The 16,625-nt window shown below is 39.4% G+C and overlaps 1 protein-coding gene across 2 annotated transcripts in view; it reads left to right on the top strand.

Annotated features, from left to right (window-relative positions):
* LOC134088458 (major histocompatibility complex class I-related gene protein-like) overlaps positions 1–15,623 on the top strand; it is a 28,451-nt gene extending 12,828 nt beyond the window's left edge. For both annotated transcript variants that reach the window (XM_062542421.1, XM_062542422.1), the window contains exon 7: positions 15,558–15,623. In XM_062542421.1, the coding sequence (XP_062398405.1) occupies positions 15,558–15,600 (43 nt within the window). In that variant the 3' untranslated portion in view covers positions 15,601–15,623. The remainder of the gene's footprint in view (positions 1–15,557) is intronic.
* The last annotated feature ends 1,002 nt before the right edge of the window (positions 15,624–16,625 follow it).

The following is a 16,625-nucleotide window of genomic DNA, read 5'->3' on the forward strand; positions in this document are numbered from 1 at the left end:
ACAGATAAAGATAAATAGCTCTCACCCAACCTCATAGTGAAAGTAGAGGAACAAAATACTAGTAAAAGGTCAGGTGAGGTGACAACGAATAACATTATTGGCCACCACAGAGACACTGCCCAGGTCAAAAAGAAGTATACTTAAATATACTAAAAACATGTTTGGAATTCAAAGTAGTGTAATTGCAATACATTTGTATTTCCTTAGTACATACCTATACTGTACTTAAGTATGTAATTCTGAAGTACACTTTCAGTATAGTGAAATTTAAATATATTTTATACTACCTTTTAAAAATATGCTAAAATGTAAGCATACTTACAGTTACATTTTAGCATATTTGTATAAACCTATTTATTCAACACTTACTTATAGTTGCATTTAATTTCATTTTTCAAAAGTATACTTTTCTTTAAACTAAAAAGTATACTTTTAAAAAATGCAATTAAGTTCAACTTTTAGTAAGTGGTGAATAAATGTGTTTAAAAAAATATGATGAAATGTTGCTGTAAGTGTGCTAAAATTTGAGCATATTTTTAAAGGCAGTATAAAATATACTTTTTCAGTATTTTTTTTTTATATTCTACTGACAGTACAGTAGATTTTGCAAAATTTCTACAACTTTTTTAATACAGTTCAGAGCACTTATATTCAACCTGGGATTTTAAAGGCAGACTTTTTAGGCATACTTTATTATTGTTGTGCATTTATTATTATTTAGTAACATTTGTTCAGCACTTATTGTAGGCTACTGTAGCTAACAGGTAAAGAACAGTCGTTATTTGTACAGATATTGTATTTCCATGTTAATTCAGTATCAGAATCTCAAGACTTGGCAGTAGCCTCACTCTCAAAAAAATGAAATCTCACTATTGCTCATCTTACTGAATCATTTTTCGTAGGATTTACACAATAAAATTAGGTTTCTAGGTGAAATGGAGTCAGTTGTGCGAAACGCATTCGATTAGTTGTTTGGAGGAAATGTGTCCGTCAATGGACGCCGTAGAAGCATTATTTCAAAACACACGAGGATCTCTGGCTGCCTCTTCCTAACTCGTGGATTGTAAGGTATGTATTTGCTATTCACACACAGTGTTCTTATTTTGAGTTTGGGGTAATTTTAGGGAGTTTAGCATAACAACAACTTAAATAATCATTCAGCAGATCTCATGTGTAAACTGTAAATATGTTAACTCGAGCAGGTAAAAAATCATGGCGGCTAAGTTATCATCTCAGGCTAACGTTAGAATTGTATCATGTTTCCCAGGTCAGTTTTACTCCCTGCCGAAGATAGGGATGGTTATGCCTTGATGGGATTGTTTCATAAAACATGACTGTTCATGGAAGTGACAGGATGACTCCACGTGTTTACTGTTTTATGCTAGCAGTTAACGGTCGGCTAACAAGGTAGCCACTAGCCCCGCACAAACCCAGCCTAGGTTTATGGCTTAGAATACTAATAGTTCGATTATTATCTGAAAAGTGTAATGTTTAAACATAGGTACGGCCAGTCTGTTTGGCCAAATTGTCCTTATGTGTCATGAACAATTTGCATGGGTACAGACACAAGTTCGTCCAGAAACATTTGAATTATTTTAATGTTCGTGTAGCAAGCTACACCATCTTGCCTAGTCTCTGTAACGTTACACAAGCATTAGACTAATCATTATTTTTGTATGAGGTGCTCAGCATTATTGTAGGCTATTGGCTCTCATTTGACTTATATATCAGTTAAAAGGGTAAAGCAAATTACAGTTTGCCACTGAAAAGCTTTGTTGACCACCAATATTTGGTAATTAAATAATTGTAAGTTTTTCATGATCATGGGAGAGGCTGCCTACTTTAAATGTTTGAGTGATTTGTTAATCACAAACAGGCCTCAATGTAATTAAACGTTTTCTTCATAAAATGATTCAGTAATCTAATACTATTATAGTTTTACATGGTGTAAATTTGTTGAGTTTGATATGCTTTCTTTCTCCACAGATGTGGCAGTGCAGAGTGCAGAAGCATTCTTACAGAAGCATCAGGTTAGCTCATGGTTACTTTGGTTGTAGACACCCATACCTATGTGCATATTCTCATTAAAAACATGGAATGCTCTTCATAGTCACTTAAGCAGATATCATGCCAACAAAACAGTCCAAAAACCTGTTAGTCTGACTACATTAAACTGTCGTTTGAGTCACAAAAATGTACATTGCATGTTTAAGGGCTGTTTTTAAAGGAATGTTATTTGTATTCACAATTTGTTTGAATTTGAGAACACACTTAACTATTGTATTCAAGACATACCATGACACAGATCAATATTTTCTGTATGCTAATTGTTATTCTTTCTAGGTTGTTTTGTACATTCTTTCTGTCTCCTCTACCCTCGTATGATTCAAGATATGTGCAGAATTTCACACGCGTTGTGCAACTGAAGTCCAAGTTTATGCCAGAACTTGACATCATCTGCTCCAGGCTGTCTGCTGAGTGCCATAGGAAGGGAGGAGAAACAGGACATAAGATCATGGCTGCCATTGATTGGGTTAGTGAGAAGTAGTTTTGTGCCTCCCACTTTGAAAACCAATATTAGGCCATGAGCTACAGGCCGTACCATGCACCTGCCAACTAAAAATCAATCCAATCCAAGTTAATGTTGGGCGGTTGCACAAAAAGGCATTGTAAACATTAAGATGCTTAATTTGTAAGTGTAAGTTAAGTAGTGTTCAGTTATATTTCCCTGTTTTGCAGAATCCTATCATTGGCTCGTTGAGACTTTGCCACCTGAAAGCACTTGTTGTGTACTTGAAGACCCTGATAAACTCATAAAGGAATACCTGGTAAGTGCAAATGAATATCCAAAAAACAGTGTAACTTCGGCGAAAATTGACCTCAGACTTCTTTTCTGCATGAAAACACATAAAATAAGCTGTGGAGATGGACAGTATTTTTCACTGATGAAGCACTACAGAGCTTGCATCGGTGTATACTATATTGCCAAAAGTATGATGTCAATAGACATCCTATTCTTAATTCATAGGGTTTAATATGATGTTGGTCCACCCTTTGCAGCTATAGCAACTTCAAGTCTTCTGAGAAGGCTTTCTACAAGGTTTAGGAGTGTGTTTATGGGCATTTTTGACCATTCTTCCAGAAGCGCATTGGTGATGTTGCGCATTGGTGAGGTTACACATTGATGTTGGACGAGGAGACGGGCTCTCAGTCTCTGCTCTAATTCATCCCAAAGGTGTTTTATTGGGTTGAGGTCAGGACTGTGCAGGCCAGTCAACACTAAACTCTGTCATCCATGTCTTTGCGGATCTTGCTTTGTGCACTGGTGCACAGTCATGTTGGAACAGAAAGGGGCCATCCCCAAAACTGTTCCCACAAAGTTGGGAGCATGGAATTGTCCAAAATCTCTTTCTGTTCCAACATGACTGTGCATCAGTGTGCAAACAAGGTCCATAAAGACATGGATGATAGAATTTGGTGTGGATGAACTTAACCGGCCTGCACAGAGTCCTGACCTCAACCATGACTTACGAAATTAAAATAGCCCCTCATCATCACATACCCTTCACCATACCTAGAGATTGGCATGGTGTTTTTTTCAGTTATTAGCTGGTTTGATGCTCATTGAGCTCAATGCAAATCAAACCAGCTAATAGGCTAACTGAAAAAAAAACATCATACCAGCCTCTAGGTATGGTGAAGGGTAGGGATGCAACGGTTTTCAATAATTTATTGAACCGTTCGGTTTGGCCTGTTCGGTTCAATAGACTCACCTAAACCGCAATATTTCGGTATACGCGACATTAAACTTTTTATTTAATACAAGGTTATTGCGCGCGCGTAGCCTGGGAGCGATAGAGAGGAGTGCTTAGGACCCGGGGGATGCGTTTTCTCTGACTGTTCAGCTTGCCTCTCGTCAACCTTGCAACAACCAATCAGAATTTTACTGAATTTCCCAAGAGCCAATAAGCGCGTTGAAATGCAAATGAAGGAGTCATGTGAGAAGAAACAAACTTTACCGGCGGCTGCATGATCATGGCGACATTTGAAGTAGCCCACGAACAAGGCAAAAAGACTGTCAGTAAACAAAGCACAGTGTGCATTGCAAGCACTGCTTCACAACGATCACCTAATAAAGGTAACACATCCAACATGTCGGCCCACTTGCGCCTTCATCACCCGGCTGTAACCTTAAGTGGAGCAGCACGGAGAGTTAGTTTGCCACCGAAAACCCAACCATCCATTGCTGCAGCCTTTCGACAACAATATTCCTATAATTCCCAAAGACATAAGGAATACGACGACGTATTAGGGCCACGTATATATACTTTGTAAAGACGCAAATTTGCCACTTTAGAAGGTCGAAAATTTGCCACATTATAAAGTCTGTGTGTAACATTGTAACCGTGGTTCTGCCCTGCGTTGATTGCTCGCTAGAGTAGCCTAAGAAAGCGTGACGCCGACACAGCTGAGTGTATTCTCTTTTTGATAGTTTACTGGAAAATATTGTAGGGATGGGAGGTTATAGGAGATGGGGAGGCTGACATGTCATTCCAAACTCGGGTCATTTATTTTCCTGACGTTGTACATGCTAGGCTACGGGCAGCGGGAGGTGTCCACTCGAAAAACAATAAACTCACTGCTAAATCAGTCAATCGCTCGTCCACTCGTCAATCACACAACTCTCTCGCACACACACGCACACACACACACACACACGACAGGAGACACAGGGGAAACAGACACTTTGTGAAGTGGCAAATTTGCCACTTTCTTCTCGGAATATTGCCCCCCCCTGACAACAGGTTGCAATAATGTTCATTTCATTGTTCTAATATTTTTAATGCTGCACTGCACTTTTGTCTATGTTTACATTTTTTACGTTCATAAAAGAGGACAGGGCAGGCACTCCCAAATCAAATATCCATTTGAAACTACACATAGTACTACCTCACCAATTATTTTGAGAAGATTTTCAGAATTGTTCACTACTTTTTTGAGGGTGTATAACAGTTAAGTATTTTCTTTAAATGTGTGAAGAACAGTGAGTTTATTAAATAAATAACTACACATTACTTTATGCTGCACTGCACTATGGATAACATTGCCTGTTTATGACAGAAGGCAATGATGGTGTTCTTTTCTTTTAATACATTTTTGTGATTCTGCTTCATCTGTGTCAGGCTATGCATTTAATATTTTCTCTGCAAGTGTAAGTAGAAGCACATTGTTGATTTGAAATAGAAAAGGCAAATATAGCCTCCTGTATGCTAGAGCCAAGATAATATTGATATATTGAAACCGAACCGTTACCGTGGCCCAAAAAACGTGATACAAACCGAACCGTGGCAAAACTGTACCGTTGCATCCCTAGTGAAGGGTATGTGATTTGGGGCTATTTTAATTCCAAAGGCTGAGGAGACTTTTATCAGAATGCTTAGTATCCTGGATCCATGAAATAAGTGGCTTTTAAAAATAGAAATCTTCCTGCCTCTATGGGAATTTAACATAGGGGTGCAAATACTTATGACTCCTGTATTTTAAGGAAGAACATTTATTTATTTACGATACATTACATTCACAAAGACAATTGGTGTCCTTTTTTTTACTAAAGGCATTAAGATCAATTTAAAAAAATATTCTTTAGTCAACTTTAGCATGGGTTCAAATACTTATTATCCTCGCTGTATATGTTCTATATTCTGACACAATGTGATAATTATTCTTTGTATCATAATGTGATACTGACCCTTTTTATATTGCATCCTTGTTTTAGAGCTGCTAGATGGTGTCATCACTGAAAGCAGTCATAAACAACATGGCAGATTCATCTATTTCCTCCAGCCAAAGCGACTCACCACGCACTACCAGTGACACTGGCAGTGAAGACATGGTATTATGACTGAAGGACCTTAAACCGATCCCTCATTAGCATTGGTATTAGATTATCAAGAAATGTTATTTATTTTAGCTTTTGTTTATACTTCATTTTACTTCATGTGGCTGAATTGTTAGCCAGCTGGAAACCAGTATTTTTGATAATGTATTTGTTTGCCCTTTTCTTTTCATATAAGGCGCCTAGTTTTAAAGAATATTGTGAATGCACTCATTAATATATAATAAATACTGTATTAAGATATGCTCATAAATACTGGATTAAGAGTATTTTTGGTATGTTTTAAGTGTGCTCCAAGTGTTAATAAAAACATGTTGAAAAAGAATGAGGTTGTATTGTAGTAGTATTTTGAGACAACAGAAATACACTAATGTTTATGCTAATTTGCAGATTTAATGACATTTTAAATGTACTTAAACTGAAATATGATTTAAGTATAATAAATATACTTTTAGTTGTTCCATTTTAACACAAAATAGTGCATTTAATTTATAATTAAGCTGTATTTAAGAATATCTTTAAGTATGCTAATTTGCAGAGTTAATGACATTTTAAATGTACTTAAACTGAGATATGATTTAAGTATGATAAATATACTTTTAGTTGTTCCATTTTAACACAAAATAGTGCATTTAATGTATAATTAAGATGTCTTAAAGAATATCTTTAAGTGCACTTAATACACTAATAGTTGTTCCAAAATAACACAATTAAGTATGCTCTTCTATAGCATGCTAAAAGTACAATAAGTATATGGCAAGAAAATACTACTTAAGTATACTTTTTTTTTACCTGGGTGGCCCTTTCCGAAACGTGCCCTAAACCCTCCCCCTACACACTTACACTTTGTTTGCGCGTTCACGCGGGAGTCCGCCACATTGAGTATCATCCGAAACAAAATTTGAGTCGAGTGAAGTGCCTAGGGAGAGGGGCTGCTGGAGAACCAGCTATTGAAAAGAGAAAGTTTCTGGATCTATCATCTGCAGACACTGGCCCCAAAAGGACTCAACGAAGATTTGGATATCCGCCCCTTTTTGTAGACCAGGGCCTCCTACCCCCTTATGAACTATGTTTTATGGACTATGTGATACCATTTAAAATCTGGACTGTCTCACTTGACATACATGCTCCATTGCTACACTGTTAAATTTGTCTAATTGCTTATTGTGTTTAACCTCTATGTAACCCAGTGCTTTGTTTTTACAATGTTGCTTTGGCACATTTTTTTCACCACACAGGACTCTGTACATTTATTTTCTGCAGGGGAAGTAAGGGTTAAAAGAAGCCACATAGTCCATGGGCCAGATGAGATGTCGGTACCACTCAAGGTGGCAAAGGTTGCTTATACTTTTTGAAAACATACATGTCTGTAGTTAACATTTTTGTATGATAGCCCTTCTGGAGTCACAGCTAAATTAGGGTTATCACCTGTTAAAGTTACCCTCCCCCATTGAAAAAAACACATTTTGACACAGGTGCATATCTTGCTATCGGCCTTTGTTAAAGACATATTTACATATTCTATTTTATTATGCTTGGTATCATTTTGAAGGGGACAATCTGAGCTTTCATTCAAGTCCTTTTGTGAACACTTTGGACAAGTACAGCCAACCCTGGAGCTCTTCAAACTTTTAATCACACACATTTTCCTGCCATTCCGCCTAAATCATATTTTTTCTTTTAATCCTGTGGCATCAGGGAGCATCAAAGATACAAAATGCAAACATTGAAATACTGTCATGACTCTAAGGATTCAGAAAATGTATCATTTGCCAATATTATCTCATTCTGAGGGGGTGATATTCAGCCTTATATCAGGCATGGCGTTTTTCGAAGAAAGCAGACCAAACAGTAGCAGACCATGTCAGTATAAGATTCACACTCATTGATACATTGTTTGAAACAATGGGAATACAGCATAATCATTTTACATTCAATTAACAACTATGAACAACCAACAATAGATTTTACATTTGTCAGGTACTGTGAAAATATCATTGTAGGCCTACAATGGTAATAATACAAACAAAATGATATGATAATAATAAAAGATTATACTACTACTAATAATAATGATAATAATACTAAACAGCCTTCAGAACATGAACGGTACTAAAACAGGTCATCATTTTCTGAATCTGACTCCCCAAGTTCAAATGAAGAGTTCTTTTCCAAAACGCTATATCCACCGTTTTTTTTCATTTGTATTTTCATGAATTATTTTTTTTAAATGTTGTTTTCCAAATAATTTCAGAGACACTGTATTGGGTTATGTTTAGTTGATTTATCTTTACTCAATCAAAACAAAACAACAGCAGTTTTTATTGATATTACCTGAAATACACAATTAAATAACATGAATTATTAATGTTTTCCGAAATGGATTTATAGCATTTTGGAAAAGAGCTCTTCAATATTGGCTGTGACTCCTCAGCTTTTTGGTTGCTGCAGGTCTGCAACCTACACATGTCTGTGCAGGACAGTCCATTGGATAGGTATGTGCAACCTGGCAGTTTGCATGAACGCACACACTTGCACGAGAGCAGCTCCAAAACCACCTCTGGTGCAGGTGGAGAACGCATCCAGTGAATGGCCAACTTGCCATCATTGGCCATCCATCCATGCTGTGTTGGGCTTGGAACCATTGGAGATGTTTGCAGACAGCCCCTCCAGACTTCTGCTTGGTAGTTGGCCCATTCGATGTGCAGGTAAAGCCAGGCAGCTGGCTTGATTCAATTACTCCCTTTTTGGCACGAAACAGCTGGTGACGCAGTTCATTAATTTTACCTGTGCTGCTATTAGCTATGTACATGCAACAGGTAAACTGCTCAATCTTCTGGAGAAGATCCTCAACTTTCCCAGTTGACTCAGATAATCACTGACTTTGAGCCGGCATTAGATGCATGCAGTAGCAAACGCGTGTTAGCTTCCTCGTGCATTGAGTGCAATTTTGTTACTTCCTCACACTTCTCCTTTGTCAGCTTGTAACAAGTTTCTTCACAGGTGATGAACAGAATTTTGCCATGCGGCAATTGTCTGTACTGTGGATGTTTCCATTCTTCCACCAGAAACTTGATGAGGCTGCTCTTGTTGGAGGAACTGCAAAGGAATTTCCGCCACTGTCTCACATGGTGTCCACCTACCAAGGTCCCTGTGCTGGAGAGTGGAGTCTGCACCCTTGTTTACTTGTTCAGCATCTTTGATGGAAGTTTGACGGTAGACATCGAAAACAAAATCTAGCCTCTCACTTTGTGCACCTTCTTGCAGGACTGACATCATCGCTGACTTTGCCACCTGTGCAAAGGTTCTATTGTCGCCATTCATTTTTTTAATAAGTCTCATCCCATCGATGATGCAGGTAGATGGTGTTGGGATGTGTTCTGCTGGAGACACATTCTTTTTGAGTTCTCTAGCAAGTGCAGCTTTGTTGGTTTTTCGCAAAGTGCCATCAGCATTGGCCAAGTGGGTGAGCAAGAACATCCTTCATATTAACATTCCTGCTTTCAGCCACAAGGATCATGTGGCTGAACAGGTTTCTGTCGGCCTTCAGAACAACATCTTGACCTTGCTTTCCATGAGATCTTTTTGTGTTAATATCAGAGAATGTTTTGAAGCGTCGCTTGGTCATCTTGTCAAGGAATTTCAAAGATGTTGGGTCCTCTTCTAGTCTTGAATGTTAATATGAAGGATGTTCTTGCTAGAACTCAAAAAGAATGTGTCTCCAGCAGAACATATCCCAACACCATCTACCTGCATCATCGATGGGATGAGACTTATACAAAAAATGAATGGCGACAATAGAACCTTTGCACAGGTGGCAAAATCAGCGATGATGTCAGTCCTGCAAGAAGGTGCACAAAGTGAGAGGCTAGATTTTGTTTTCGATGTCTACCGTCAAACTTCCATCAAAGATGCTGAACAAGTAAACAAGGGTGCAGACTCCACTCTCCAGCACAGGGACCTTGGTACAGTAGGTGGACACCATGTGAGACAGTGGCGGAAATTCCTTTGCATTTCCTCCAACAAGAGCAGCCTCATCAAGTTTCTGGTGGAAGAATGGAAACATCCACAGTACAATGACAGACAATTTCTGCATGGCAAAATTCTGTTCATCACCTGTGAAGAAACGTGTTACAAGCTGACAAAGGAGAAGTGTGAGGAAGTAACAGAATTGCACTCAATGCACGAGGAAGCTGACACGCGTTTGCTACTGCATGCATTGCATGCAACTAATGCAGGCTCAAAGTCAATGATTATCAATGCTGAAGACACTGATGTCATGGTGCTTTGTCTAGCATTCCAGACAGACATCACCTGTCCTATTTATCAGAAATGTGGAAGACAGAATAGCAGAAGACAGAATAGCACTCATTTTGTTGACATTGCTAAACTGCTCAATTGGATATGGCGTGTGTGATGGCCTAATTGGCCTACACGCCTTCACGGGCTGTGATACCGTCAGTGCATTTGCTGGTCAAGGCAAGTTGAAAGCCCTGAAGATGTTGAAAAAGGACACCTCATACCAAGACACCAGTCAACTGGGAAAGTCGTGGAATGTAACTGAGGATCTTCTCCAGACAATTGAGCAGTTTACCTGTTGCATGTACATATAGCAGCACAGGTAAAATTAATGAACTGCGTCACCAGCTGTTTCGTGCCAAAAAGGGAGTAATTGAATCAAGCCAGCTGCCTGGCTTTACCTGCACATCGAATGGGCCAACTACCAAGCAGAAGTCTGGAGGGGCTGTCTGCAAACATCTCCAATGGTTCCAAGCCCAACACAGCATGGATGGATGGCCAATGATGGCAAGTTGGCCATTCACTGGATGCGTTCTCCACCTGCACCAGAGGTGGTTTTGGAGCTGCTCTCGTGCAAGTGTGTGCGTTCATGCAAACTGCCAGGTTGCACATACCTATCCAATGGACTGTCCTGCACAGACATGTGTAGGTTGCAGACCTGCAGCAACCAAAAAGCTGAGGAGTCACAGCCAATATTGAAGAGCTCTTTTCCAAAATGCTATAAATCCATTTCTGAAAACATTAATAATTCATGTTATTTAATTGTGTATTTCAGGTAATATCAATAAAAACTGCTGTTGTTTTGTTTTGATTGAGTAAAGATAAATCAACTAAACATAACCCAATACAGTTTCTCTGAAATTATTTGGAAAACAACATTTAAAAAAAAAAAAATCATGAAAATACAAATGAAAAAAAAACGGTGGATATAGCGTTTTGGAAAAGAACTCTTCATTTGAACTTGGGGAGTCAGATTCAGAAAATGATGACCTGTTTTAGTACCGTTCATGTTCTGAAGGCTGTTTAGTATTATTGGGGGCCAAGCAGCGAAGCTGCGAGGCAACCCATAGTGATTGTACGTATTCTTATTCTTATTATTATTATTATTATTACACATTGCCCATTTCCCAGCCAACCATACACTCCAGAGTTCTGAAATTTGGCACACTCATTCAACTTCAAATTTGCCCGAATCTATTAAATTTACAGACAACAAACCCCAAAACTCCAGCGCCACCAACAGGTCAGGCTGAATTTTTCTAAAAGTTACCCAGGTCTCACATTTTGTCCATTTCTTACCAAACTTGTCACACATGACCTTCAGACAAGGCCACTCAAGACTTATCACTTTGTTAATAAATATTCATAAGCGTTTGCCTGTCACAGCCAATCAAAGTTGGTGACGCACCAAAAAACAGCATGTGAACCTATTCTCTATGTAACCAAAGAACCATACAGTAAAAAGTTGGGATATTTGGTACACTTATTCTCCCTAAGCCAATGACCACATACCTCAATTTTCAGACCCCAGAGCCCAAAACTCCAGCGCCACCAACAGGTCAAAATTCATCAATTTTTCAACAACATTAATGCAAATAACTCTAAAATGCTTAGACCTATCAAGCTGAAACTTGCTCAGTACATTAACGCAATAGGTATAGCCCCACCCACCAATTAACAAGACTTTTCCACAAACGCTGTAGCGCCACCAATAGACCAAGGTCAAAACTTTCAAAAAGTTTCACAGGTCAGAGATTTCATCCGATTCTCACCAAACTTGTCACACATGACCTTCAGACAAGGCCACTCAAGACTTATCACTTTGTTAATAAATATTCATAAGCGTTTGCCTGTCACAGCCAATCAAAGTTGGTGACGCACCAAAAAACAGCATGTGAACCTATTCTCTATGTAACCAAAGAACCATACAGTAAAAAGTTGGGATATTTGGTACACTTATTCTCCCTAAGCCAATGACCACATACCTCAATTTTCAGACCCCAGAGCCCAAAACTCCAGCGCCACCAACAGGTCAAAATTCATCAATTTTTCAACAACATTAATGCAAATAACTCAAAAATGCTTAGACCTATCAAGCTGAAACTTGCTCAGTACATTAACGCAATAGGTATAGCCCCACCCACCAATTAACAAGACTTTTCCACAAACGCTGTAGCGCCACCAATAGACCAAGATCAAAACTTTCAAAAAGTTTCACAGGTCAGAGATTTCATCCGATTCTCACCAAAATTTGCACAGACAATCTTCAGACCATGACTTATCATTGCATTGCTTTATGGAACAATTGACGGAAGTGCTCGCCTGTAACAGCCAATCCAATTTGGCGGCGAAGCCGCCACACAGGAAGTGAACCTATATCTCTGCAAGGCTTTCACGTATCAAGACCAAACTTAGAACATGGGCTCAGAACCCAATTAAGAGAAGCCTCAACAACTTTGGTGCCCATTGACAACTGTGGGGGCGCTATAGTAACAGGAAGTAGGCTCATATCTCAGCGATGCTTACACGTATCGAAACCAAACTTGGTATATGGACTTGGGACCCCACCCTGAGGACGTACAATACATTTGGTGCACTCTGACCACTAGGGGCGCTATAATTAGTAAAACTTTCTCGTATCAACACCAAACTTGGTACGTGGACTTGTGAGCACATCCGGAGGACCTTCACTAAATTTGGTGACGTTTGAACACTAGGGGCGCTATAATAAACAACACTTTCACCTATCGACAACAAACTTGGTAAGTGGACTTAGGAACACATCCCAAGGACACACACACAAAAACAAAAAAAATAGAAATTAATTTTGCCTATTTTCTTCACATCCACTCTCTCTCTGTCTCAAACCCAGACACAAGCACACACACCCTCCTCTATGGTGGTCGAGGGGGGGGGGGTTCCATTTGCAGACGCCCACTCTCCCATGTCATGTCTTTTGACCACTAGGGGGTTGCTATAATCACAGGAAGTCAGCTTATTTTTCATTAATGCTTTCATCTCTCTCTCTCTCAAACCCAGACACAAGCACACACACCCTCCTCTATGGTGGTCGTGGGGGGGGGGGGGGGTTCCATTTGCACGCGCCCACTCTCCCATTTCATGTCTTTTGACCACTAGGGGGGCGCTATAATCACAGGAAGTCAGCTCATTTTTCATTAATGCTTTCATCTCTCTCGCTCTCTAACCCAGACACAAGCACACACACCCTCCTCTATGGTGGTCGTAGGGGGGGAGGGGTTCCATTTGCACACGGCCACTCTCCCATTTCATGTCTTTTGACCACTAGGGGGGTGCTAGAATCACAGGAAGTCAGCTCATTTTTCATTAATGCTTTCATATCTCTCGCTCTCTAACCCAGACACAAGCACACACACCCTCCTCTATGGTGGTCGTGGGGGGGGGGGGTTCCATTTGCACATGCCCACTCTCCCATGTCATGTCTTTTGACCACTATGGGGGCGCTATAATCACAGAAAGTCAGCTCATTTTTCAGTAACGCTTTCATCTCTCTCTCTCTCTCTCAAGCCCAGACAAAAGCACACAAATACTCCTCTATGGTGGTCACAGGGGGAGGGGCGGAGGGGGGGTTGTCTTTCCAAATTTCCAAAGCTTGGCCCCCACATTGCTGCTCGCAGCTTTAATTATCATTATTATTAGTAGTAGTATAATCTTTTATTATTATCATATCATTTTGTTTGTATTATTACCATTGTAGGCCTACAATGATATTTTCACAGTACCTGACAAATGTAAAATCTATTGTTGGTTATTCATAGTTGTTAATTGAATGTAAAATGATTATGCTGTATTCCCGTTGTTTCAAAAAATTTATACAATTAGTGTGAATCTTACTGACTTTGGTCTGCTTACTGTTTGGTCTGCTTTCTTCGAAAAACGCCATGCCTGATATAAGGCTGAATATCACCCCCTCAGAATGAGATAATATTGGCAAATGATACATTTTCTGAATCCTTAGAGTCATGCCAGTATTGCAATGTTTGCATTTTGTATCTTTGATGCTCCCTGATGCCACAGGATTAAAAGAAAAAATATGATTTAGGCGGAATGGCAGGAAAATGTGTGTGATTAAAAGTTTGAAGAGCTCCAGGGTTGGCTGTACTTGTCCAAAGTGTTCACAAAAGGACTTGAATGAAAGCTCAGATTGTCCCCTTCAAAATGATACCAAGCATAATAAAATAGAATATGTAAATATGTCTTTAACAAAGGCCAATAGCAAGATATACACCTGTGTCAAAATGTGTTTTTTCAAAGGGGGAGGGTAACTTTAACAGCTGATAACCCTAATTTAGCTGTAACTCCAGAAGGGCTATCATACAAAAATGTTAACTACAGACATGTATGTTTTCAAAAAGTATAAGCAACCTTTGCCACCTTGAGTGGTACCGACATCTCATCTGGCCCATGGACTAACACCCCTGCAGACCAGGTGTAATTTAAAGTCAATCAGTATGTTCCTGTAGTTAATCTGCAGAAGACCACACGGTCGAAACGTCATTATTCTGTGCTAAAGAAAAGAAAATAAAACTAAAAAAAAGGATTTCAAGTGTGCAAACCTTTTTCCATTTTTTAGAGAGAGGGACTACCCTCACTTTCTCCAGTTCTTGTAATACCTCCATGGTTTGTGCAGCTCGTGTAATCTCCCTCAGATCAGAAAGGCAGATGCGCTCAAACTCCGAATTTTATCAATTCTTTGGGTGCGTAAAAAGAAAAACTAGTTTAAAGAAAGATAAACACACTCTCAAATGCATTCTCGTTCTTTTATTTATCTTGAATGCATGTACTGTACCAGACGGACGCATTTCGGCAAACAGCCGTCCTCAGCGTCTTGGAGAGGATTGGGCAGGTGTGACTAAAAACAGGTAGAGGTAGGCTACGTCACCAAATTGCCAACTAGGCGCACAGGTCATACCAAACACGAAAATCATGAATCTTATCAATAATGTGCATGAATAGGACAATAAAGTCAACAATTATACAAAAAGAAAATAATAGAAAAAAATAGAAAATAAATAAAATAAACATATTGCAAAACGTGAAATAACAAACAAACTCAAAGGAAACACTGTAGCGCCAGTTCTTCATTTAAGGCCACCAGGTTGGACTGTCTGCAGTTCATGAATCCAAAAGACCTTCTTTGCAGGGACACATAAATAGCGACAGCACAAACACAAGCAGACAAACAATTTTGGTCAATTTCCATGTGGCTCTTCAGGTGAACTTCATGGTGTTTGTGAACATCAGCAGGATCATAGTGATGAAGACCAAGGCACCTGACTCTTCTGGGGGATATTGATATGATATTGATATTGACATGCTCCAGCTCCAGCTTGTCTCCAGAGGAATGCCACACCAGCAGCACCTGACTCTTCTGGGGGATATTGATATGATATTGATATTGATATGCTCCAGCTCCAGCTTGTCTCCAGAGGAATGCCACACCAGCAAGTGAATTTGCACCCAACTTCAGGAACATGACACAACAGACAGCGGCATACCAGAGAGACTTAAGTAAGAGGGATAACTATATTGTGTGGCGCAGTAATATCCTCACTCTTGCACTTTCAGTTTCACTTGGGAGTGAGGATATTACTGTGCCGAGTCTAAGTGCTCCCAATGTTATTCCGAAACTTGATCCAGTGAGTGAGGAGCAGCGACGCCCCCTTCACTCCTCAGGGTCAACAGCACTGGGATAGGGCCCTCTACATCTACAACACACACACACACACACACACACACACACACACACACACACACACACACACACACACACACACACACACACACAGGGCTGTTATCGCTGCTTGTTATCGCTGCATGTTGATTGACAGATGGATGTTGATATGCCTAGTTTAATGAATCTTGATAAGTGTAAGTCACAAAATTGCGACAAACAGCAGTTATGTGGATAAAATTACAAAAAAAGGAGAGAAAAGCACAAATATCCATCATTTACTGATAGGCACATAATTTGAGGTGGTTGACACCCAGTGACACCATAATATGCAAATGTGATGAGTAAATGTACACCCTTCATAAACTTCTAATCATACGCAAAGACTTTCACATTTACAGTAGGACTTTATCTCCGACCACTCAAGTGAAGTGTTAATGTCAAAATCCAATCCAAGGGCATCTCCTCGTTTTGACCCCCATGCATCATAACTATAATAATAAATAAATACAAATAATAATGAATTATTTATAGAAGACAAAACACATCATCTATCAAAATAATGGATTCAACAGAGGAAAAACTACTGTAAGTTTGTGAAGGGTGTCTGTTCCTCTCCTACAGCTTGGCAGGCTGATGACTGTGTCATCGCGGAATTACGGTCAACACTGCCCCCTGGCGATAGAAAATTACAGTATTTAAGGTGGAATCGAAACT

This window comes from Sardina pilchardus, chromosome 8, assembly GCF_963854185.1.
Source record: "Sardina pilchardus chromosome 8, fSarPil1.1, whole genome shotgun sequence".
NCBI classification, from domain to species: domain Eukaryota; kingdom Metazoa; phylum Chordata; class Actinopteri; order Clupeiformes; family Clupeidae; genus Sardina; species Sardina pilchardus.